The 23,791-nt window shown below is 52.3% G+C and overlaps 1 protein-coding gene across 2 annotated transcripts in view; it reads left to right on the top strand.

Moving 5' to 3' along the window:
- Positions 1–4,702: 4,702 nt before the first annotated feature.
- SMOC2 (SPARC related modular calcium binding 2) overlaps positions 4,703–23,791 on the top strand; it is a 155,736-nt gene continuing 136,647 nt past the window's right edge. For both annotated transcript variants that reach the window (XM_036872202.1, XM_036872201.1), the window contains exon 1: positions 4,703–5,022. In XM_036872202.1, the coding sequence (XP_036728097.1) occupies positions 4,939–5,022 (84 nt within the window). In that variant the 5' untranslated portion in view covers positions 4,703–4,938. The remainder of the gene's footprint in view (positions 5,023–23,791) is intronic.

Here is a 23,791-nt window from a genome sequence, read left to right as displayed (position 1 = left end):
GGTATCAGCTGTAACTTCTCTTTTATTTCTGATTTTATTTATTTGAGTGCTCTCTCTTTCCTCTTGGTGGGTCTAGCTAAAGGTTTGTCAATTTAGTTTAGCTTTTCAGAGAACCAGCTCTTAGTTTCGTCGACCTTTTCTATTGTCTTTTTAGTCCCTACTTCATTGATTTCTAGTCTATCTTTGTTATTTCCTTCCTTCTACTAACTTTGGGTGGCTGCATTTTAATATTCAGCTTAGAGTGGGGGAGAGGAGGGTTTTAATGGAATACCATCCTGGCATGTGCACTAGGCTAAGGAAAGGTGAGGGGTTTCTGAAGGTAATTGAAAGGTTTCTTAATTGGAGTATCTTCTTACACTGCTTTCTGTTGGTATAGCTCATATCTGTGTGGTCCACAGGCCATGGAGTGTTTCTGGCGAGTCATATTTCTGTTGCCATTTAAAAACTTTTTCCTTCCCTCTAAAGGCAGGTCTCACAAAAAGAAAAGATGCCTCCATTGTGGTTAATAAGGAGGGAGACTCCAAAGGTAGTTTAAGTCATCTGAGTTAGGAGGAGTTTGGCTGCTATACATTTGACTAGCTCTGCATCTCTCCACTCTCACATGCCCACCATCATTAGTCTTGGTAGTGATGGGCTCTTTAAATTATTATTACTTTAGCTCTGTAGCTGTTATATTCTATACATTTCATATACTAATAAACGTGATTTCATGAATGGAAAGGCAAAAATCGCTTCTGGTTGTTCTGGATACAAACAGATTTCAAGGAGCCTGTGCTGGCTCTTGGCAGCTGTGCCGTGTTTGACCTGATGGAAGGTTGGTTCCTTAGACTGGGTTTGTCTCTGGCAGCAGAAATACATCCTTTCGGAATGATGCAGTCGTGTCCTGTCAACTTTAGAGGGAACATGCTCACTGTAAAAGTAGCAATTTTGTACTTGGCTTTGCAAAACAGAACTTTCTTTGAAAACGTTAAACCTTACCTTGGAAAACACTGCAGTGGGATTGAAGCATCACCAGTGAATCAAAAACAACTGCAAAGTGCTTTTTTTACTTGTTTGGTGGTGGATCTGAAGTAATATGCCAAGCAGCGCCAGGCAGTGATGGCGTCTCTGTGGCTCAAAGGTGTGGACGGTGTGGAGGAAGGATCGGCACTGCGGGGTCCAAGCTGGGCTAGGGTCCTTCTCCTACCACTTACTACTCCTGTAAACCCGGGCTGGCCCTGTAATCTCCTTGGCCTTATTTTTATCATCTGTAATATATGGGCTTTGCTGAGTTTCCATCGAGTTAATTAGATGACTTGTATCAAACACCCAGCACATTCCAATCTATTAAAAATTTCCATAAAGTGCCTGAAAAGTGTTGTCATAATACATATCATCAGGCATCGTGAGATGGCAGAAGAAATTTGTCCACATGATTTTATTGAGAACAGAGACAGATTCAAGTTATCTGTTACTTAAATGTCTACAAATAGGGACAAGAGGCTTGGGTCAGGCTAAGGGTCCACCCAGTCTGTGCCTTAACAGAACCTATCCCACTGACTTAGTCTCACCGTCACGGCGAAGGCCAGCTCCCCGAGCACTGTCTAACTGTGTCAGACCACAGTCAGCTCTGTCTGTCTGTGACCCCCTCCTTGGCACTCGGGTTTCTGGAGTTGGGGGGCTTGAGCTAAAAGCCCAGGACTGATGTGAGGGTCATGGGCTGAAGAGAACAAACTTAAGGGAAGACAGAGCTCATCCAGGTGAAGAGGCAAAGAAGAGGCCAGAGAGTCCAGAAACCACCGGAAACTGCCAATTCTCTTGGACAGAGGTGAACTCTGGGGGTAATTCTGAGAGTTGACAGGACACACAGGGACACAGAGGGGACAATTATCCAGAATTTACCCAGGGGAAAGAGAGTGAACTTCAAAGACTCTTCTTGCCAGAGTTAAGCAGAAACTGGGGGAACATATTAATAAGTGATTGACAGTGATTGGTGGGTGGGGTGACATCCAGGGCACACACACTGGCCAGGGCTCGCTCATGCCCACTCAGCTGACCCTCAGGATGAGTGACTCCCAGGTAAGTTCTGTGAGACACTGAATCAGCAGGGACATTTGGTTAAAGATCTTATGCTTTGCCTATTGAGGTGGGAAAATGAGCTGACAAAAATTTTCTGGCCAAACACGAATTAGCCAGAAATAATAATTAAATTATATCATGCCTACAGCAAGAAAAAAAATCCTTTTGCAATTTTAGCATAGTAAAATAAATAAAAAAGTAAGCCAGTATGCCTTATACAGCATTTTGCTGATGGCCTAAGAGGGAAAGTCAGTTCAGAAATGTGAGGATGGCTGGAGTAGTGGGTCATTAGTTTCTCTTTATCATAAGGTTCATCAGTGACAAAAATTTAAATTCTGAATCCATAATTCACAATTTAGAATGGGCCCTTATCTTCACATTTCCAAGAGAAGGGAACTTCTTCAACAGGCTTGTCTGTCCTGTAGGGACTGTTTGGAAAACATTGAGCTGATTATTTCCTGTCTTAATTTTGAACTAAGTGAATGTATTCTTTCTAACACTGCACCCATCTGGTATCCATGCCAGTAATAACTTTCTTGGAGACATAAGAATGACAGACAGACATAACTATTTCCCAGTGTTTTTAATAAATGTATTATTTTTCTCTGTAAAAATGGAAACTGCTTGTCTCCCAGCTCTACTTCCAGCTTCTCTCAGAAACTAGCACTTGGCACTCAGGACCCTGTGAGAACCTCCGGCCTGAACCAACAGTCTTTGGACATTACATTTCATTTATCTTTCTGGACTCCCTGAGGTTTTGTGGTTAATACGTGAGAGATGTGTTGAGATTCTTGAATAAAAAGCTAGAGAGCCACGGGGGTTTCTTTTGCCCCCTCCCCTGCTTCTCCCTACCTCAAAGGAGGTGCGGTAGAAAAGCCAGAATTGCAAGTTTTGGCATCTGGGGTCTGGTCCTGCCTTTGTTGCTCATGTGCTCTGACTAAGACATTTGCCCTCTTTTGCTTTGTTCTTCATCTTGAAGTTGTGAGGGTGAATGAATGAACATGCTTTCAGTCTTTTGACTTCTATAGAAAAGTGCACAATAGCAAATAAGTATTTCAGCTATCGGCTTGTAGTTCTCTCAGTAAAGTAGAAAGTAAAAACAAAATTTTTAGCAGCGAATGCTTTTAAAGGTTTCATATGCAAATTTTCCTCTTTGGATGATCTTAGAATTAGCCATATGCAGTATTTACTTTGTAGTTTTACCTCGATTTTTTATTAACGTTTCCTACCAGCATTTCTTAGTTACTTCGCCATCTACAGCTGCTCTGCTCACCTGTTTCTCAGACCCAAGAGCAGTCCCAGTTTTATTATAATTTCCTTCTGAGCCCTCAAGCCAGGAGGAATGTGTTTAAGTACTTAATAGATTTTCTGGGCTCTGGAATTTGAAGGAGAATTCACAGAGCAGCCCTCTTTCAAGAGGAGACACTTTTCTTCCCCATCTTTCCATGGCTCTATGTGTGTCGCTTTCCTCCTGAAAATACCAAGACCTCTACCTCCCTCCCCCGTGTGGGACCCAGTGGTTGGAACAGCCCCGCCTTTGTCTCAACAGCCAGGCCCCAAATCTGCTGATACAGCCCTGCCCACCCCCCAACTCATTGCCAAAGCTTCGGATTAAACATGGGGTTAAAAAATCCGATTTGGATTTTCTGTTTTGTTCTTTTTCTCAGTGCCCCTGACAAGTCAATCGAAGCATTGTTCTTGAAAATCTTCACTCCTTTGGTTTTCTGTGTGAGCTAGAATTAGGGCTTTTTCCTGTAAAGCTGTAAGCCAAGGAGAAACTATTTCAGCAATGTTGTCTGCAATGGATACTGTCCAGAGTGCAAAATTCTCTTGGTTTCCCACCAGTCTCCACCGAGGAGTCTGCAACCTCTACACCCCCTGTGCTTGCTTCATAAACACCTGAAACGCTTTAAAAGCAGCCACATTCCCGCCAGCCACACTTGCCCCAGGTCACTGCTACGTGCAAGTCAGACCCGAGATCTCTAGGTCCCCTAAAAGCCCCCGAGTGGATTCACCTGCAAAAACATGCTGTAGGTGCGCCACACTCCTTGAATCTTCTGGACGGTGTTGCGTGTGGTGCTGACAGCTGCCCTTACTGGAGAGCCAGCTAATCAATCAGCAAATTTGACAGGCGACATTCTGGGCTGGACGAGGTAGCATTAGAGCCCAGAGTTCCAGGAGACCCAAGGATGGTTGGGGACTGACCTAGGCTTCGAGTTAACTCTGTGGGATGAAGCGGCCACTAGAGCCGGTCTTGCGCGGACCGGGTCAGGGCCCTGGGATGGGAGGAGGGCGACGCGCATCTTGTGGTCGTGCCGGGAGCTCTCCCAGGGTGCGCGCGCGTTGGCGTGGGCACGCGTGTGCGTGTCCGCGTGTGTGCATTTGCGTGCGTGTGTGCACGCGTGTGCGTGTGTGTGCACGCGCGTGCAGGGAAGGAGGCAGGCACACGCAGCACCCACGGGATACGGCACAGCCCTGGTGGCCCCCTCTCCATCTCCTGCTCCCGCAGGCCCGCGCCGGGGCGGCCCCTCGGCAGAGCGGGCGTCCGAGCCCAGCGAGCGGGGCGCGGCGGCGGGCGCGGGAGGTGGGGCTGGGGGGAGGGAGGGCGGAGGGCGGGCAGGCGGGCGGGAGGAGGATCCGGGAAGCTCGGGAGTTATTTGACAGGAGCCAGGGAAGCCGCAGAGGACGCGGAGGACCGCCGGGTGCCGGGAGGGCAGCTGGTTGAGTCCGGGCCGCCCGGAGCGCTGGGGAAGAGGACCCCGCGCAGCCCCTCCGCCGGCTCCCCGGCCGCCGTGCCAGCGCGCAGGGCGCGGCCGCAGCTGCGAGCGCCGCCCTCGCCCTCGGGGGCCGAGAGCCCCGCCGGCCCCGCGCCCGGTCACCATGCTGCTCCGCCGGCTCTGCTGGCTGCCGTTGCTCGCGGGGCTGCTCCCGCCGGCGCCCGCGCAGAAGTTCTCGGCGCTCACGGTGAGTCCCGGCCCCGGGGACCTGGCGGTGGCGCCGTGCCGCCTCCTGCCCGGGTCCGGCGGGGTCCCCACGGTCCCCTCCGGCCAAAGCGCCCAGGCGCGGGGAGCAGGTGACCCTCGGGGAGGTGGCGCCTCCTTCCGCCCGCGCGGCCGGAGCAGGTGGGGCCTGGGCGGGTCGGCGGCGTGCGCGCGCGGGGCTGCTGGGGTCCCCCCGGCACGGGCGGACGGGCCGGGGGTGCTTTCGGGGGTCCCGTGCCGCCCCAGCCACGGGGGGTGCGCAGGGCCGCGCGCGGAAACGAGGCCTGGGGACGAGGGCGCCGCCCGGCGGACTGTCCGAGGGCGGCCCCGGCGGGGCCTCGGCGCCCACCCGGCCCCGTGTGTCCCGGGCTCGGCTCTCGGCGCGCGGCCGCGCGGACCGCGTGGCGCTTGCCTGGCGAGGGGGCCCTGCTCGTGGGCCCCGCAAGCTTTGCCTGACCCTCCCTACGTGCACTTGGAGGAAGCAGATGACACAAGTGAAATTGTTTTCCTTTCTCTAAGCAGGCAGAAATTGGGGGCCCCCGGGGGCTCCGCGTCCTGCGCTCCCCGGCCCCGGGGCCCCCGCGCCGGGTGTACCGAGCGCCAGGGTCACCGCACCGACCGCGGCGGCTTTTGCTTTCTTAGCTGCGACTTTTCGGCGGGGCCCGGCCGCCCGGCGCGCAGTGCCAAGCGCGGAGCTCCGCGCAGAGGCCGAGCCAAGCCGCCGGCCGCCGGCCGGTCCCGGGTGTCCCAGCCCCCGGCTCGGGCAGACCTCGTGGGCTTGCAGTGTTTGCAAACCCATAATTAATGCAATCTGCAGAAATGAAAACATTCCACTTAAATGTGTTTTTGAACAAGTGCTTGAGAAAACACGAAGGGAGAGAGAACACCTCTGGTGGGGAGATGCTTTTAAGTGGCCGGGGACTCGTCCTGAAGGCGTTTATTGTATCGAAAATACCGACGGGTGAGATGGGCCGTAGTCGGGTTCTGCTTTTCAGCAAAGCTCAAGCAGTCCCCGGAGCCTCTGTTTTTTTTTTTTTTCCTTTCGAGCAGTACCAGGAGGGAGTTTAGTGAGTTCACGGTTCATACCTAAAATTCTTCTGAGGTCCCTGCCTTGTGTCTCACAAATGACTTGTAGATTAGAAACTGTTAACTGGAGCTTGAAGGAGGTTTTCACACGCTCAGCTTTCCCTGTAGAGCCTTTATCTCCGCAGAGGGGCGGTGGAACAAGACTTGCTCTCTGTATCCCTGTGTCTATCCATCTAGACACACATAGGCGCTTAGACGCCCTCCCCCGCCATAGCGCATCCAAGGCCGCAGAGAAACTGAGACCACGTCTCAAAATGAGACCCCACGTTTCTTCCAGGGCTGAAGCAGCAGGTTATGTATGGTGGCCACAGATTTTCTGAAAGTGCCCAGAGTACACGTCATCTGGCTGCCTCCCCCAGGGAACCTCCTGGGTTGGAAAAGCAGAATAGGGCGTTAGTTATGGGAATAACTGAAATCTCTACAAGTTTTCTTCTTTTTTCTCCCCTCCACTCTTCTTAGTTAAGCGTTTACTTTAAGCCCCTCGTCCTTTGCCTTCCCGAGGCTGCTCTCAGGAGTTCCCGGTGGCAGTGATGCCAGCTACAGGTGGGATTCTTGTGCGGAGATGGTACCTATGTGGCCCCCTTTGACTGTACTTCCCGAGGAAACTTTTTGCCTTAAAACTGCTTTTGCAAATAAAGCGCTGTGCTGCTTTTGCGCCCAGGAGAAAAGCTTAAAGCCACAACATATTCTGGCAAACTCTCCCCCCTCCCATCTAAGGCATCAAGAAGTTTTGCTGATGGGCCGTGAGGGAATGTCGGAGGTGCTGGGTTTTTCTCTGGTGCTCATCTCTTTTCAGATCGTTTCCCAGTATTTGGGGGTCTCTTGTTTCCAGAGCAATGGCTTTCTCTCTGCAAGATTTACATCTGATCTTTAATAAATCAGAGAGACAGCGCCCGTCCCTGGGAGCCTGGGAGTGATCACTAGGCGTCTTCTGGATGTGTGACCCTAGGCAAGTTCCTCAGCTTTCTTAATTTTCAGTGTTCTTATCTGTAACGTGGGGATAAAGCAATCCCCTCTGTTTAGCACGCTGCTGGGATTAAAGATAAGGCTTTTAGTATACGTACCCGGCATGTGTCTGTTCTGTAATTCACCTTGTTTCTGATGGCAGCCGTGGCGTTGGTCCCGATGCCATGGTTTTCACAGGTGGCTGTGTCATTTAGGTGTGGGGACACTGGCCCTCACGGTGGTTCTGTCCGTCAGGGATGTGTGTGTGTAGAGCACTGGGCTTTTCCCTGGGTGAGTATGAGCTTTACAGAGGTGGATGGTGTCGGCGTGGACGGGCAAGTGAGAAAACTCGCCTGTCTGCCCCCTTCTGTCCCACCTTTTCTTCTCACGTGGAGACAGGAAGATGCACCGCCTCTGGGGGTTAGGAGCTTGTTGCTGGCTTCCCTGGATGACGCCTTTGTCTTCCTCTCCCCATAGTGAACGGTCTTGGTTTGGGGGACAGTGTTGCCAGAATGTGTCGGTGGGTTTGATCACCTCTGCTACTTGCTGTTTAAGACGAAGAGAATCTGCTTTGCTTGATAATTATCTTTGTTTTTCCCACCTAAGTTATTCTTCAGAAATGGCACCTCTGTGTGTTTTCCTAGGACTTTCTGAGGGTTTGCATAATCGCCTGGTCATCCACGAGTCCCGTGTTGTTTCCAATCAGCAGATGGTGTTGTGAAGTGTATCGACCCTTCCCGAATCTTGGGTCCCCCTCTATTTCTTCCTTCTTCTTCTAAGGCCAGATCATGTCCATTTTTCATGAGAATGGTTGACTTTTTAAAAAATTTGTGCTCATGGCTGAGACTAGGGAATAACTTCCAGTATAAGTCGTGTGGTTACACATCATTATATTCCTCAGAGATGATCACAATTCATACTCTGTCATCGGTGCAGTTATACGGATTTTGACAGACAGCCAGTAAACCCGGACCTGGGTGTTTCCTTCCGGGGTGTGAGGCGCAACATGCCCCGTGACCCCTTCCCCAGAGTGTCTGGGGGGAGCAAGTGGATTGACTTTAGAGCTGCCTGAGGGGAATTCGGCCCACACTTAGAACGCAGAGGCCAATGGCCTCCCTTCTCACGTGGCTTCTGGCCACCCGTGAGGATGCTTCCCCGGTTCGTGTCCACTACCTGAGCTTTCTTTGCTCCAAGGGCACCTTGTGTGTGTTTTCTCGTGGATCTCCCAGCAGCCTAACCAGCAAGGCTCTGCCGTATCCGTATTCCAGAGGCCCTGTTGGAGCCCCGGACACTGCCGTGATCCAGATGCTTAGAAATTCAACCCGAGGCTGTTTTTCGTCCCTAGGCAGGGCGGAGGGCTTCCCTGCACTGTTAGCCGGGTCTCCTCTGAGAATGGTCCAGCTCGACCCTGCCCCTTCCCTCCCAGCCTGGCTGGCCTCCAGCACACGGTGAGGGCAAAGGACTTGTCGGTCGGGGAGACGTGTACCGACAGAGTTGAAGTGGCTGTTTTCCACCCCTGTGCGTATTTGTTTGCTTTGAAAGAGAAGGAAGGAGTTGGGAAGGCAGGATTTGCTCACATAGCCGTGTGACAGTGTGTCATTACTGGCACAAGAGGGTCGAATGTTAATGATGCTGGGATGTTAGCGAACCCCTCCAGCTCCAGGGAGACTGTGGACCGTCCTGCTGATGCGGTTCTCACTCACTGCCCAGGCTCTCCGGGAATGATTATGGTTTCTTTCTTCTCCCACTGCAAATGCTCTGAGTACATTTGCTGCTCTGGGAAGGCTGCGTTTCATTCATCAGCAGAAGACGGACCACGGAGGTGGTTAAGGAAAAGGAAACTAAACATCATCAAAATTTTCCAACCTAGAAGCCCATTTACATGGCGACTAAAAACCCAAACATCTGGAGGAGTAACTTTAATTTTGACTTGAAATCAAGACCATAAATAAAACTATAAGCAACTTCAGGCTATAACAAGATTGTGCAGTAAATGGGCATTGATCTAACCAACACAGGTTGCAATGGTTCAGAACAGAGCAGATTTCTAAGTAATTCTATATCAAAATAAGCCTTCCTGAGAGTCTAGGAATTTAGAATGAGGCTGTTATTAAGATTGGCAGTGGAACACTGGCGTAGAGGGCAAGGGTAACGTTTCGTATTTTTGAATTTTAAAAGGTACACTGTTCCACACATACAAGTCATAGAGTGATGAACTTCCAGGTAGATTTTGGAATTGGAGAAGAAAAATTAAGAAATAATTTTCTGAGTTCATTTATAGGAAACTAGAACTGTCACCTTTATGTTTCCCCAGTTGATGGTGTTGGTCATGGCACAAGGTGTCCCTATTAATATTTGTACATCTCTAGAGCTTAAATAACACTTAATATATTGAATATTTAACTGAAGCCCCAGAGAGGAAAGGTTTCAGAAAATGAAATCCTAGTTTCATATGGGCTAAGAAGAAGTTATTCTAAAAGTGATAATCATAGGCATTCTTAGGTGGTTTTGTAGTCCCAGGCTGAAAATCAAAGAGCAAAGATGTGTAATAAGACACAAATAAATAGAACCCAGTAAAATGGTAACTCACATTTATATTGTCATGATTGAAAAACAAGAAATTATAACTGGAAACTTGTACTAGCTGTCCAGATTTAATCAGAATTTTCAACATGGAGGCCCTCTCAGAACGTCTAGTAACACTATAATTATATTCAGATTTTTATTACGTATGGCATAATGTGGGATATTAACCAATTAAACTGGCAGTTAAGTGAAGGTGAAATGTCAGTACAGTAAGTGAACTTTTTCTTCCTTCAACACATATCTTCCCCCTTTTTACTTTCTTCTTTTCCCTGGTCATCTTTTTTCTTTATCTTTTATGCCTCTGCCCAAATTACAGTTAACCCCCTTTGCTTCTCCTATGACCATTAATGCTACTATTTCTATTTCAGCACTAGCTGAGATCCATAAGAGGTTCTCTAGTTTCTTCCCGTCATACTCTTTCCCCTAAAAGCATCCGTAGGCCCCTTTGCCGCGCTCTGTCCTGGGGCTGGCTCGTGGCAGTGGGTAGGCCACTGCGGTCACTTTACCCCCAGCATCATGTTACCGGCCCTGTCCATCAGCAAGCCCACGCCGATGGCAGACTTTTAAAATGTTTTTGTCGGGGGTAAGCCAACTCTTACCATTTGAGGTTGCTGGCAAAGAGTCTTCCAATAATAATGAAGTCGCAGAAAGCATGACGAGTTTAGATGCACACAGTCGTCTGCGGTGTGTTTGATCCCTGGTCCAGAACACTTTAGGATGCATGGCAGAATCTATTAGGCCCATTTCATTTGGGACGTTCTCACATATGTTGGGTTTTAGTCACTGCTGAAAGAACAAGTTCATCACTTTGTGAGCCCCAAAATGCTCTAATCTATAGGTTGACCTTGCCCAAGGTGGGTTGTTTTGTGTATTTATCTTTGACTCCGTTCAGTATAATCAAGGCTCCAGGAGCAAATGGGTCCAGCCTACCTACGAGATGACAGCATGGCAGACACGAGATTTCCTTCTTGGGATTAAGAAAATCTGTCTCATTTCCCATGGCTTTGCCTGCCCTGGTCAGGTCTATCCCATACCAGCCCCTAGCGGGCTGAAAAAGACAGACCCTTCCCTAGCCCAGGCCACGGTGGCTCGTGAGGTGGGGCCTCGGGGCCTGGGAAGAAGGTGGCACTGGCACTGGATCCTGTCTGATCCAGACGTGAGTGCTGACTGCTGGGCAGTGGACCCCTTACCCCTGCCAGGGAGCTACATTTCTCCGTTTCAATGAAAAGTGAAATGTTCAATGTTTCAATGAAATAAGAAATGTTTTTTTATTACTCTGAGGAATGATGAAAAGTACATTGCCCAGTGGGAAGACTGATGATTTTAATTTGTTAGGGCACCTTTTCAGTTGAGGACGGTGAGATTGGTGGTTACCGTGGTTACCTCTGGCGTGGCTGACCAGTCGCACGGCAACTCTGAGCGTGTCAGGTGTTGTCGCTCTGGTGCGTTACTCACGACTGAACCCTAGTGTTGAGGTTTTTACAGGTAATTGCTCTTTTCTCCCTTTCTTTGCTCATATCTAACCGCTTTTGGGGCCCATCTTCATCCTCAGAAGAACCTAGCGTAGACTTGCCTTTTCCTCCTTGTATCTGGGTAACCGTTTCTGGTTACTCACGTAGCTAACTCAGGCACAGGTTCATTTCTCTTCACGTGAACTCCATCCACATAACTGCACTTTCCTTGCTCTACGATAATTTTTCTTGTAACGTTGAGAAAAACAGACAAATGCAAAGAAACATCACAGAGCCACTCTGGGTCACTTCCTCAGTTTCGGACGTCACTGTGGGGTCCTTCCCTACATTAAACAACAGATGCACATAAAGAGACGTCATAAGATACAGTCATGCCATAGATAAACACTCTTAAGTATGGAGCAGAGAGTACAAAATAAAAATAAAATAATTCCGTTTATGCTTATCATTTTAAAAACAATTCAAGAGATCTGAATGAAGGGATCTAGCAGAATTTAGCGCATTGTCTGTTTTCAGTTGTCTGTTAATTCATTCCGCAGAGGACTTGGGTCTGTGTCATCAAGAATTAAAAAAAAAAATTTAAAAACTTGACCTTTGAAAGACAAGTGACTGTCCTGCGGTTTTGTGGTGGCTGCAGGCTTAAGACGGCCGAGTGAGTGGCATTTGGGAATTTCATGGCCAGGTTTGGGGTCAGGGTTCTGGGCGCCCGGTGCCCTTCCTGTGACGCGACATCAGCTTTCTACAGCAGGAGATACATGTGAAGGTTTCCCGCACTCCTTCTCAAAGATCAACCACTTAAGTGTTCACTGCCCCTGTTTTAAGAGACTGTCACCTTCTTCACAGGGAAGTGGCCGAGTCAGGGGCAGCCAGACGGGGCCCACTCCCTGTCACGTCCACCAGTGGCCAGGGCTCTGCTCTCAGGGCCAGGCCCGTCTGTGCCAGAGGGGCAGGAGCTGTCGGCCAGGCCGCTGTGGCTCTTGTGTTGCACGTGCTTGTGTCAGAGGAGGAGGAGAGGAAGGTCCCTTTGTCCCGTGGCACCAAACTGACCGTGACATCAGGGCCCTCGCCAAGGAAAGTCTAGGCCAGGGAGACCTTTGTCTTTGGTAAACAGATACGTGGAAAGTTTTAAACATTAAAAAGAGAGATAATGCGAAATTCTGGTGCCCTGCACTAATGCCGTTGACTATGGAATAAAATCTGTCATCAGGAGGGTTCTCCTTGGACCTGGGTACACTGGAGGACCTTGCTTTTAATGCAGGCTGAGAATCATATAATCTTTAAAATTGTCGTCCAGTGATGAATCAGAAGTTGACAGCATCTGCTTTCCTTGAGCCACGTGTTTAGGTATTTAAGGGAGATCACTAGGTCTCTGAAGCCCAGATGCCCTCCGTGACTCTTCTGTATCTTCCCGTCCGGACCCTTTCCTCCCAGGCCCGGTTCTGTCTTCCCGTGTTGGAGGGACTCTGAAAGTGAGGTGCGTTACGGACATCAGTGACCCCACGTTCACCTGCTCCCACTTCCCACCCTCCCTTCTAAGGCATCCCCGCGGGTTCCCCCTCTGCTTTCTGAACCAAGCTCCGTTCTGAGCTCTGGTTGGTCCACACCCTTTGACGAGCCCTCAGGACCAGACACAAGATCTCAACAGGGGAGCATGGCCTTGCTTGATGACACTGGGGTGTGGTTGGCCCACTTGCCCAAATCACTTTCTGAATTTGAGGTTCTGTTAAGCCAGTTCCACTCCACCCCCACCCCCCCCCCCCCCCCCCCCCCCCCCCCCCGGCACTGTTTATTTGAATTTTTTGAACCCTTAAGTGGTGTATACGTTATTCCTGTTAAAACTAGATTTGCATCCTGACCCCATTACCAGGTCGGAACTAGCCCCTCAGGCTCACGTAAATCTGCTAAGCGCTTCTCCACCTTCCTGTAAATGGGTTGGCCTGGGGACATTGAGGGATGGGCTGGGACTCACTCCCAGGAGATGAGACCCAGGGCCTTTTCTCTCTCTGCTGCATTGATTCCCTGCACCAGGAAATATCCCCAGGGGATTTGGGTATGTGCCCCCGCCCCCCCTCCCCCGAAAGAATCAGTGACTTAAAAATCATCAAACAGTAACTTGGACTCCCAAGTACGCCTCCTGTGACTCTTACTCTGTCCCGGTATTGGCACTTTGTGAAGGAAGGTGTTGGACCCGCTGCGAGTACTCAGGCAGCGCTGGTCTCCACCGCACAGGGCTGCCGTCTCCTGGGCACACGGACTTGCTCTCCCAGCACCGGCGTGGGAACATCCCGCACGCGGACCGAAACTTCAGTGTAACGCAGTAAACGGTCTTTACAGCCTGCACTTTCCTCTCGTAAAGTAGAGCCGGTTTCCGGTGCTGGTAACAGCCCTGCCAAGCCGCCCTGTTCCTTTCGTGGGTGCGTGTGTTTTAAATTTTTGCAAACCCCTCAGGGTAAGGAAAGTGAGTAAGAGCTCTGACCTGAACGTACACGTCGGCTAAGCTGCAGCTTTGCAGGATCCACACATGATGGGCTCGTGCTCATCAGGTCTTCATTCTTCAGAGGTTTATCTTTTGGAGGGAGTTGCCAAAGCGAGATCTTACTTTTCACTCGGAGATATAATCCAGGTGGAGTCACGAATCCCTTTCTCTGTGCCCTTGGCATCTCTCCGCCGTTTACGGCCGGCTTGGGACGCAGGTGCGGCTCCGGGGGAAGCGCCTCTTCCTGCCGTTCCCTCGCCGGCCACACGGGGGCGCCCGAGAGCAGCCTGCTCCGCCGGGGCGCGCGGGCAGGGGTCCGCGGGTGGGCTCGGGCTCCACCGCCCGCAAAGCTTCTGCCACTTGACGACTCGGGTCGCCACTTAGCCTGGGTTCAGGCGCCATGTTCAACTTTCCAGTTTTAGAGGTTTGACTCATGATGCAGGGACACTAAATTAGAGAATTAACAACTAAGGGACGTTTTTATTTGAGGTTTCTAGAAACTTTCTTTGGAAGTCTGGGATACGCAGGTTAAATTCAGGGCGATTACTCAGATACCAGGTAAGAGTGCTGTGTACCCGGGGCAGGATTTTGGCTTTAATAAATGAAGCCAGGAGAGATGCCCCAGTGGGCTGTCTGCTGGGCCCGGCTGCCGGCAGATGCACTTCCCTTTCTGCTGCAAGATCTGGTCACTTAGTGAACGGATTTTATTTAAAGCAGTGGCTTCCCTTACTTGTAGGCTAAATTAATATTGTACTTCAGCGTTCTTCGGGGATGGACGTTCTCAAACATGTCCATTTTATGATGGATTTTAACCCGAAAGAACATTAACTGCAGAAAATCAACAGTCTGTGCTAAGGCTTTCAAAGCCTTTCTTCCAGCCGAGCCTTTTCCCAATAAAATCTGCAGACTCGCTTTGTTGGGGGAAGGCTCCGGGGAGGTGCGCCCCGGCCCCGCTTCCCTCAGACACCTTCTTACCGACCTCTGGCCAGAAACCATTTACATTTCTTTGCATCCAAAGATCTGAAGGCGGTTTAAAAAGTCCTAATTGGCCCCATTCAAATTCTCACCAAGGTTCCCTTCCCCTTGCCTCCTTTTGGCTGCCGTTTTCTTCCCTTGTTCTTTTTTTACATGACAGAGGAAGGCCAGCCTCACTGCCTGCAGCGGTGGCTGTAGGTCTTCTGCAGACTGATGTCTGAAGGTTGGGCAGAGGGGCCACGCCCATGTTCTGAGGTCCCTTGGCTGCTGTGACCTCTTCAGAACCTGGTGCTTATTTCCAGGCTCAGCCCGGCCTCGCCGTGGTCCCCGTGTCTATGAGGGGGACTCGGGGAGCCGGCAGGTGACGCTGGGTCCCAGAGGCTTCCTGGGGCTCCGGGGGGCCTGGACGCCCGGCGTTGCCCCTCTGCCCCCAGATGGCAGCACGGTGGCGTGGACACACCCCGGACGCTCTGTCCTGTCCCTGAGTGTGGAACCCTCCGTGTGGGTGCACGTGCAGTGTCCCCGAGTGCTGAGGTCAGGAAGTGGGTCGTGGGCTTAGGCCTGGGGAGGGGCCCCCTCAGGCCTTTCTTCCTGGGGGCTGTTGCCACGTCAGCCCTGGTGCTCTTCTTATTCAACCCCCTAACTTAACAAAAAAGGGTACAAGAATTTCATTGGCCAAGAATGGTAGAGAGTTCGTTAATCTCTCTGTCCCTCCTTCTCTGTGTGTCTCTCTCTCTGTCTCTGTCTCTCTCCAGCCCTCGGGCTTTCTGCAGTCTTGCCCCATGTGCACGTGGTCACTCCCAGCCGGCCTCGCCCTTCGTCCGCGCCGTGACCCTGCCAGGCCGCCTCCTGCCCACACCAGGGAGCCCGGGTCTCCGGTCAGGGCAGGGAGGACAGAGAGGCCCGAGGACTGGGGCTCAGTGAAGTGAAAGGTCTGAGAAAATATGTAAATTAACCCAGAACTTGACTCAAAGCCAAATTCTAACTTTTTAAAAAAAATTACAAATGGTGTTTTTTTTCACTTTTTCTTCTTTAATACTACTTTCTGGGTTTTCTGGTTTCACTGAGCGCTCAAAACAGCCCTCTGTACCTTTGCAGCAGTGAGATCCAAGCTCTTAGGACGCAGCGTCCCTCACTGTGTCGGAATTCCCAAGGTAGAGCAGGGGACGGGGTTGGAGGTCTGCCGGCGGGGCGCCCAGCTGTGCCTGAGGTCGGGTGCAGGTAACTGACACATACATCCTTCAGCCCAGCGCTCCATCAGTTTGCTTTTGGGATTCCCTTAATGCACGTCCTGGGGAATGGAGGGGCTTTGATGGAGAAAAGGTAAACAAGAGCGCTGTGAAATGTGTAAGTAAAATCGTACGGCACTCGGGCTGTGTCTGGACTTGCTCGGAGGAGCGATGGACCTGACCTGTCAGCTGGGTGCCCGTCGCTGGCAAACAGGTCACTGCCCAGCGTCACGCGTCCTTTTGTCCAGCAGACACAGCAGGGGACAAGGGTTGGGGCCAGTGTCCAGATGTCACTGTCGGAAATGTGGCTCTCAGCTGAGCCCTGAGGGTCTGGGAGGCAGCCAGGGGGGTGGGAGGGGGCTGGGAGCATCCCGTGCAGAGGACCACCCGTCAGACAGGTGGGGGCCTCATTCGGGGCCCTGGAAGGATGCAGGGGGTGAGGGGAGCATGAAGGGCCCCGAGGAGGAGGGCTGGGCAGCCAAGAGGAGCCTTCCAGGGTGTCAGAGCAGAGGTGCAGGCGGGCTCCTGGAGCGGCTCTGATGCTGGGCGGGGGGCAGGCTGGTGGTGCAGGTGTGATGCTGGGCGAGGAGGCCCTCGGCCTTTCCAGCTGTTCCGCTGACTCGTCTTTACTGCAAGGCCATGTTCTCTCCTCCACCCACACCCCGGATGGGAACGGGGCAGCTGACTTGGGGCTGGTATACGAGTTTTCCTTAAAAGGTGAAAGAAGTACACGGCGAACCTTGTGCCAGGCGGCAGTCTCCCCCAGAAGGAACAGCAGTGCCGGGCGCCTGTCGGCACCGGAAGGTCCGAGGGGCGTCCCTCCAAGCGGAGGCACCGAGGGCGGTGGCCGTGCTTCCTCCCCCTGACGTCCTGCCTTGTGCTGACCGCCGTCGGGTTGGCCTCGTTTGAATTGGCAGCAAAGCCAGGCAGCCTGGTGCCAGATCAAGGTGAGATGGGAGAGAAGCCTCAGCACCTTTTCAGGACGGTGCCTTGGAATCTGGGGCGACAGGTGCAGTCGACCAGAGGAAGGGTGAGGCTTCCTGGGAGAAGAGCAGAGATTAGGTCCCCTGAGAGTGGCGGGCACGCCTGGGCCCTGGGGAGGGGCTGGTGAGAAGCAGAGGGGGCTTTAACAGCCCACGTGGGGACCAGGCAGGAGGTCATCACGAAGTCGAGTTAACGAGCATTGTCTTCATAGTTCTGCCTGCGAGACGTGCGCTCAGGGAGATAAAAGTGAGACTAAGGCAACAGGAACTGTGAGAAGACCCGACCAGGGGCACGATGACACACGTGAATGTAATGTGGCTGTTTTTCCACGTCGTGCTGGAATGTTTTCATCTGGGCAAACGGTACGAAATTCGGAAGGGCGGTGCCCCTCCTGGACCGCCTCGGTCTCCTGAGATCCCCCTCGTCACTCAGCCCCGCTTGCGAGCTGTCGTAACCTGGGCTCTCCCGTGGGGTGTCGAGTGGGGTAGATGCTTAAACACTTTGAACCACAGCGTGCGAGGCTTCGGGTTAACTGCATCCCAGGAACCAAAACCTCAGAGCAAACGCAGCCACTGCGTGGCCGCCGCCTCCACGGCCTGTCTTTCAGGGAAGCCGCGTCCTGGGTGAGCCTGGAGGGCTGGGGACTGACAGGCCGTGACAGTGGCCCTCCTGTGGGACTCGCTAAATGACAGTGACTCGTTCCCTGTGTTTGCCTCTGAATTGTAAAGTGACCCGGAGACACCGTTCGTAGAGGCGCAGGATGCTGGATTATAGTCTCACGTATGTGGTTGAAATCATCCTCTCACAGCACTGCGGTGGCCGAGGACACGTCTCCCAGCCGCCTCGGAGAGCCCTGCGGGACGGGGGTGGGATGGCAGTCTGGCCTCTGCTCCCGGAGCCCGAATCCCCTCGCGGTCTTGCTGGGACTCCGTCTGGACAGTAGGCCCGGCGGAGGGAAGGCGCTGGCTTTTCCAGAAGCTTTGCTTTTCCAGAAGCTCTCTCCTTCTCTTCCCTTTAGTCTAAGGGGAGCATCCCTGATCTGTTTCGTCTCTCATTGTAGCTGTTCCTGGCTCCCTGGCCTCGGGTTTGCCGTCCTTCTCTGATGGACACTGTAGGTCCTGTCATGAGACACACTCGGATGTGGGATTTAGGACAACTTGGGCCTCTAGGACTTGTTTGGAAAACACTGGAGGGACCTTGTGATGATGAAATCCTGCAGGTGTGTCCCAACGGCAAGGGCGTGGTGGCTCTGGTGCAGGAGGACGGCTCGCTGTGGCCCCGTCTCTGGTCCTCGGAGGTGACTAGTGGTCATGGCGGGACTCAGCCGGCCTCCCCGGGGGGCGCTGGTCTCACGGTGCCCACCCATCCTGGGGCTCTGGGGCTCTGGGGCCACCGCTCTGGTTGTGATTCCTGGATTTGCGGATCCTGGAGGGTTGGGTGAGCCACGGGCTCAGCCTCCTGTACTGCAGGAGGCGGACTGCCCTCTTCTGTCACTACGTGGGTGACCCAGGCTGCCCTGGTCACCTTGTCCCCCCCCGGGCTCTGGCGGAGAGTCCGGCTCCCGGGAGGGAAGCAAGGCCCCGGCTGGACCAGCCCCCCCAGGAGCCCTCCCCCCGCCTGGCGCTTCTCGGCCTGGAGGTGCCACGTGCCATCCCTTCTGCTGCAGCCTCGCCCGGCGCCTACAGTTAGCCTGCGTTCTGTGGGTCTTTGCTCACTTCTGCCCCTCGCTCTCCACAAACACCAGCTCTTTCTCCAGGAGGCCTTCCTGATCCTGTGGTCAGTCGACAGGCCAACTCCACGTGGAGGAGCAGAAAGCTAGGGGTCTTCAGCTATGTGTATTATTACTGCCCTTCTCCTCTTATAGCTAAGAGCTAATTTGTTGGGTGCAGCTTGGAGATCCGCACGGTGCAGCGGTTTAAATTAGGGAGCTTGTGAAGAGCTCCCGCTGCTGTGGTTGGTAGTGTGGAGATCAGGGTGGAGGCGACGTTTCCCGCGTCCAGGGCCTCGTTCGCGGTGCCCCCCCCCGCCCCCCCCCCCCGTGCTGACTCCTGCCCCTCCGGTCCCCATGCGGTGGGCGCTCAGTTCTTCCCATTTTGCAGATGAGGAACTTGGGACACGGATGATTAAGTGAAGTGCCGCCGGGGCCGGGTTAGCTCCCGGCACGAGGGCTCACGTAGGCAGGTGCTCTCGGCTCAGGTTCTGTGTGAGTGAGGCACTCAGGCCAGAGGCTTGAGCCTGGCCGGCCACGGCCAGAGTGTTTGTGGCTGATTCCGCTGGGTCCTCGGACGAGGACTCTGGGTCATGGGTGGGAAGCTTGCTGCGGCGTCTGCAGGGAACGTTCCCCAAAGGGATCCTTGGAAGACAAGTTCTGGGAATTAGTCACATGTCGGGCGACCCCAGGGAGGGCCGTGGGCGCCGTGGACCTGTGGCTGGGCCCTGGGTCGGGGTGTTTGCCTAGGGGGTGTCCTGGCGGGAGCAGCCCCGAGTCAGGGTGGGGCTTTCCCGGGATGTTCTTCCCTGTCCTTTCGTTTCCTGGTGTCTGAGTCACACGTAGCTTTCAAATAGCAGGTGTTTGGCTTTTATTGTCTTGATTGATCCATGTTTCTCTCACTGAGATTTTAAACTCTTCAGAGACCCTTTGAAGATACCTTTTAATTAATTGCAAATAAGATAAAATTCACTCTGATTTACTGATAGCACAGAAGATTTTCTCAGGTGCACTTAACTTGCCTCAAACTTACAAGGCTACACCCACGCGATGCCTGCTTGAGACGCGTACAGTGAAAAACCCTAGGACTCCTCAAATGGAATAAGCCCTGAACTCCAGCCCCCCCAAGCAGTTTCTTAGGAAGGAATGATGGGATCTCCTTCTCAGGAGACTGGGGAATTAGAGGGAGCTTTTGGGGATCTGTTCATCAGCCCCTTCATTTTATAAGGAGAACCCTGAGCCCCCGACGGCTGGGGGCAGCCGGGTGTACGGCCCAGGTGTTTGGACTCTGCTTCACCCGGTTTCTGACACCCGCCTCTGCTGGCTGCACGTTTAAAGTGAAATTTAATGCCAGATTTTAACAAAAATGATTTCAGCATCTAAATCTTCCTCGTGTCTTACATTCATTATTATAAACAACTGATTATGGTGGCAACTTGGTAATAGACAACGACACTACTGTTTAAAGCTAAAAGATGCAAAATGTTGTGAATGTCATTGTGGCTTTTCTTCGGCTGAAACGTTGGTTACGTGACAGAGTAGTGACCTGTGCCCTGGAGGACGTGAGGAGGGGCTGGAGGAGCCCCTCGGACCCTGGTTCCGACGCTGCGAGTCCTGCACGTGTGCCCAAGATGCCTTACGCGGTGTGTGGTTGAAAGGATAAGGAAAACCTAACTGCATCCCCGATGGTGTTGAGCCCACTGTGAATTTCAAAGAATTTCTTGTAAGATCTTAGGCACTTTTTAGAGAAGACCTAAAAACAAGGTATGCAGGATAACTTTCAGGTGTCTCCTCTTCACTGGAAGCAAAGTAAGGTTTAATCTGGTGGCTTTTCATTTGGCTGTTGTGCTCCGTGTCTAATGCTTTCTTTCGATATTTAGTAAGAACCTGATGTTGAGTTTCAGTGCAATTGAAAGCATTTTGGATGTTCACTAAAATCTTTGCTGTAGTAGCACCTTTAATGCAGTAGAATCTGCTCCTTTAATTCCACAGAATCCATCTTTACATGGAGACCTACGGTTCTCATCGTTAAATTGGGTGAATTAGCAAATAATAGACACGCCCAATGGGAAGCTAGGCAAGAGGTGTTGGAAACACGCCCCCTCCCATGACATTGACCCATGACATTGACCCTCCGCATGTGTATAGGATGCTCAGGCCATCCTGCTGTTTTCCAGGTGCTGGTACTTGAAGCTGTGATGTTCCAGGTCCAGGACGTGATGGGCGTTGAGATGACACATTGGTTTCTCAGCAAGGTGGTCCCACTGGCCACCACCCACCCTGCTTTCTCTCCCCTCGGCACGGCTTCCCTTACAGACAATCATGTGGCAGTGTTTGTGCAGTTGACCAACAGGCCTGAGCTGTGCCCTGCCCACACCGACTAATCCTCTGATCTCCCCCCTTCACTGTAGGCACTTCTCTGTTGCCTGAGTGACACGGGTCCCCAGAGCCCATCAGGGTAGCCTGCTTCTTGGGTAATGTAGGGATCCAGTGCCCTGAAGTGTAATGAAGTTCGTGCTGACCGACCTGTGATAGGTTGTCCTCGGGGAAGCTTGGCTTTGCTATGAGTCATGAACGCACTGGTGTCTGCGGATTGAACGGTCCTTCCTCTGCGAGGTGCGGCTCCCTCTGTCCCAGGCCCTGCCCAGGCGGCCTTGGTTTGAAGGTTTGGGGCTCCTCAAGCTCTCCGCTAGGACAGTGGGCCCTGTCCTCCCTCCCAGCAGGTCCCTCGTGGCCCAGGCCTCGTCTGCCCCGTCCAGACATGGTGCTGGACACGCATGAGGCTCCCACCGGGGCTCTGACGACCGACTCCAGTGCCCACCAGGGACGGTAGGGAGGAGGAGTGGACGGTGGGCTCAGAGGACATGGGAGGAAAAGCTCGGCCGAGGAGGCGCCAGTGTGGGCCATGACCTGAGCTCAGGGGCTCCCCGGTTGTCTTGTCCACTCAGGCTGTGGTGTCCTGACACTGTGAGGGACCAAGAGCAGGAAGTACCCTTGGAGAAGGGCCAGGTGGGTGATGGGGAAGTAGGAGAAGCTGATACTCCTTCAGTAGCCAGATTCAAACGACGTCGTTGTAGGTTTCCTGTAATGCTAAAAAGCCGTCAGGTACCAAGGTCCCCGTGTTCACTTGAGGGCGCTCTTTGAGTCCCATTCCTGCAGAAGGCAGACGTGGGCCCCCAGGGACATGTGCTTCTGAGTCCTTGTGTCCTCAGGGGTCACCACTGCCCTCCCCGTCTACCCAGGCCTCAGGTTCTCTGCCCTTAAGATACTCCACTGACCCAAACCAGAAAACAGAAAATATCAAAATGCAGGGGGAAATGATCTGCATAATATTAAATAATGTGCCCCTTTTCTCCCCCTGTGTTTGCCGTAAGGATGATCTCATTTTAGCGCGTGGAAACGTTCGTTGTGAAGACGTCAAAGCTGAGGGTGCTTGCCGTTCTCGGCAGGATGAAACAGCGTCAGTAGTTGAGGTGGCGGTCTGTTGACCGTTCTGCATTCTAGCACACAGGAAGAGTGTTCCCTAGTGATCTAAAGGGAAGAGGCATGATTTCGAGTGGTTTGAGAGGTTGCTAGAATCCGGTAGCTTGATTTTTCCATTTGATGCACGTAGACGGTGGAAGGCATTTGATAGTAGAACATGAAGGAATGTGAGGGCTTGGGGAGGGAATGTGGCCCCAGAAGGAGGTAAATCTGATGAAATGAAGTGAGGTGTCTGGACACGGATGAAGAAGATTAATGTCCTTCTGGATAATATCCTGCACTCCGGGAAAGCACCAACCTGAAAAGTTTTGTCTTTCCTAACACTTCTCAGACGACCTCAGGACACGGCATAGGGCCAGGTGGGGCTCCAGGGCATGTGCTCAGATGGCATCACCCGAGGGGGTGGCATGAGGGTGGGGAAGGAGACTTCCCGTGGTGGGGCCGGCGAAACAGAGCTGGGATTGGGTTCTGCTGGGCGTCAGTTTATCCCTGGTATTTAAAATCTGCTTCCACGTTGATAACAGCTCTGGAAGCTGGCCCTGCAGTAATTCCTTCCTAGACAATTAACTGTCATATGTCCAAAATCCACCCACAGGGCCGCTGTCCAGGGCCCTCTGGGTGTAGTATTGTCATTGTGGAGCAATAGACAGGTTCTGCAAGAAGGAAACCAACACTTGGGGATGGTTAGCACGTGACTGGCTCAGACATAATCAGTTCTGTGACTCTTCCATTCCCGTTGCATTCTAACCTACCCATTCCATGTAAGGCTCAGAAACCCAAGTGTCAGATACCAGTGGCATGATGTACCCACCAGCCACAAGTAGACGGACCTGCAGATATCCTGTATCCAATGTGTAACAGACTGTTACACGTTGTTGAACTTGTAAGTAGTCATATTTTGCAGGTTTCCAGATTTCCCTCAGGACCGTACCAGTCAACTTTATTCTACCATCATAGAAAAGGTATCTCTGGGATAACTTTGTGTTAAAGAAAATCGTTTGGGAAAAGAATGAAGAGCATAAAAGTACCAGAGAGCGAAATTCCAGATAAGCTCCCCAGAAGCCTGGAGTCCCTTCAGGCTAATCCCAAGATGGATTAGCTGCCGTCCTGCGGTCGGGTCACCAGGACACCAAGGGTGCCGTGGTCTGCATAGACGGGTTGAGGGACCAGTGTTCTGAGGAGGGCGAGGGCTCCACAGCCCACAGGAAAGCCCGGCCCAAAGGGTGGGCTGCTTATTTCTGGAAGATGCCCTCCCATCACTGCATGTACCAGTACTAATCGCCCCCCATCACGGGAAGGGAACCGACCAGCTTCCCAGTGTCTTGCCGCTTCATTTATTGTGCAAAAAAGTAAGCTATTTGCCAAAGCTTCAACACACTCATTCTTTTCTTTTTTTAATAAAAATGACTTTCCCCATGGGTTTATATACTTTTTACTCAGGAAGAAGCAGGCATAAATCCAGCAGCTCTCACTTTCTGGAGTCTTTTTTAAAAAATTCTTTTGGTTCCAGACCGAAGGCCAGCTTGCTCTTAACTTGTGGACACTTCTGAGTCCCCCCAGATGTGCTGGGCTCCGCGTGGAGAGATGTGCTCCAGTTGTCAAGGTTCAGATGCTGCTGGGCCGTCAGCTGAAAGAGGGTTTGTGGTCAGTGCCCCCTGGGGCAGAGGGTCACTCGGCTGCTGGTGGACCGGTGACCTCGTGGCTTTGTGGCTTTAAAAACCGCACTCGTTTCTCACCTCGATGTTCTTTGTTCAAAGGACGCGTTTTGTGAAGCCTGATATGAAATGAGATGAAGTTGGGGTCCTTGG

Source organism: Balaenoptera musculus, chromosome 12 (genome assembly GCF_009873245.2).
Source record: "Balaenoptera musculus isolate JJ_BM4_2016_0621 chromosome 12, mBalMus1.pri.v3, whole genome shotgun sequence".
In the NCBI taxonomy this organism is placed as follows: domain Eukaryota; kingdom Metazoa; phylum Chordata; class Mammalia; order Artiodactyla; family Balaenopteridae; genus Balaenoptera; species Balaenoptera musculus.
The sequence above is the reverse complement of the archived record's forward strand: the minus strand, read 5'-3'. Positions and strand labels throughout refer to the sequence as shown.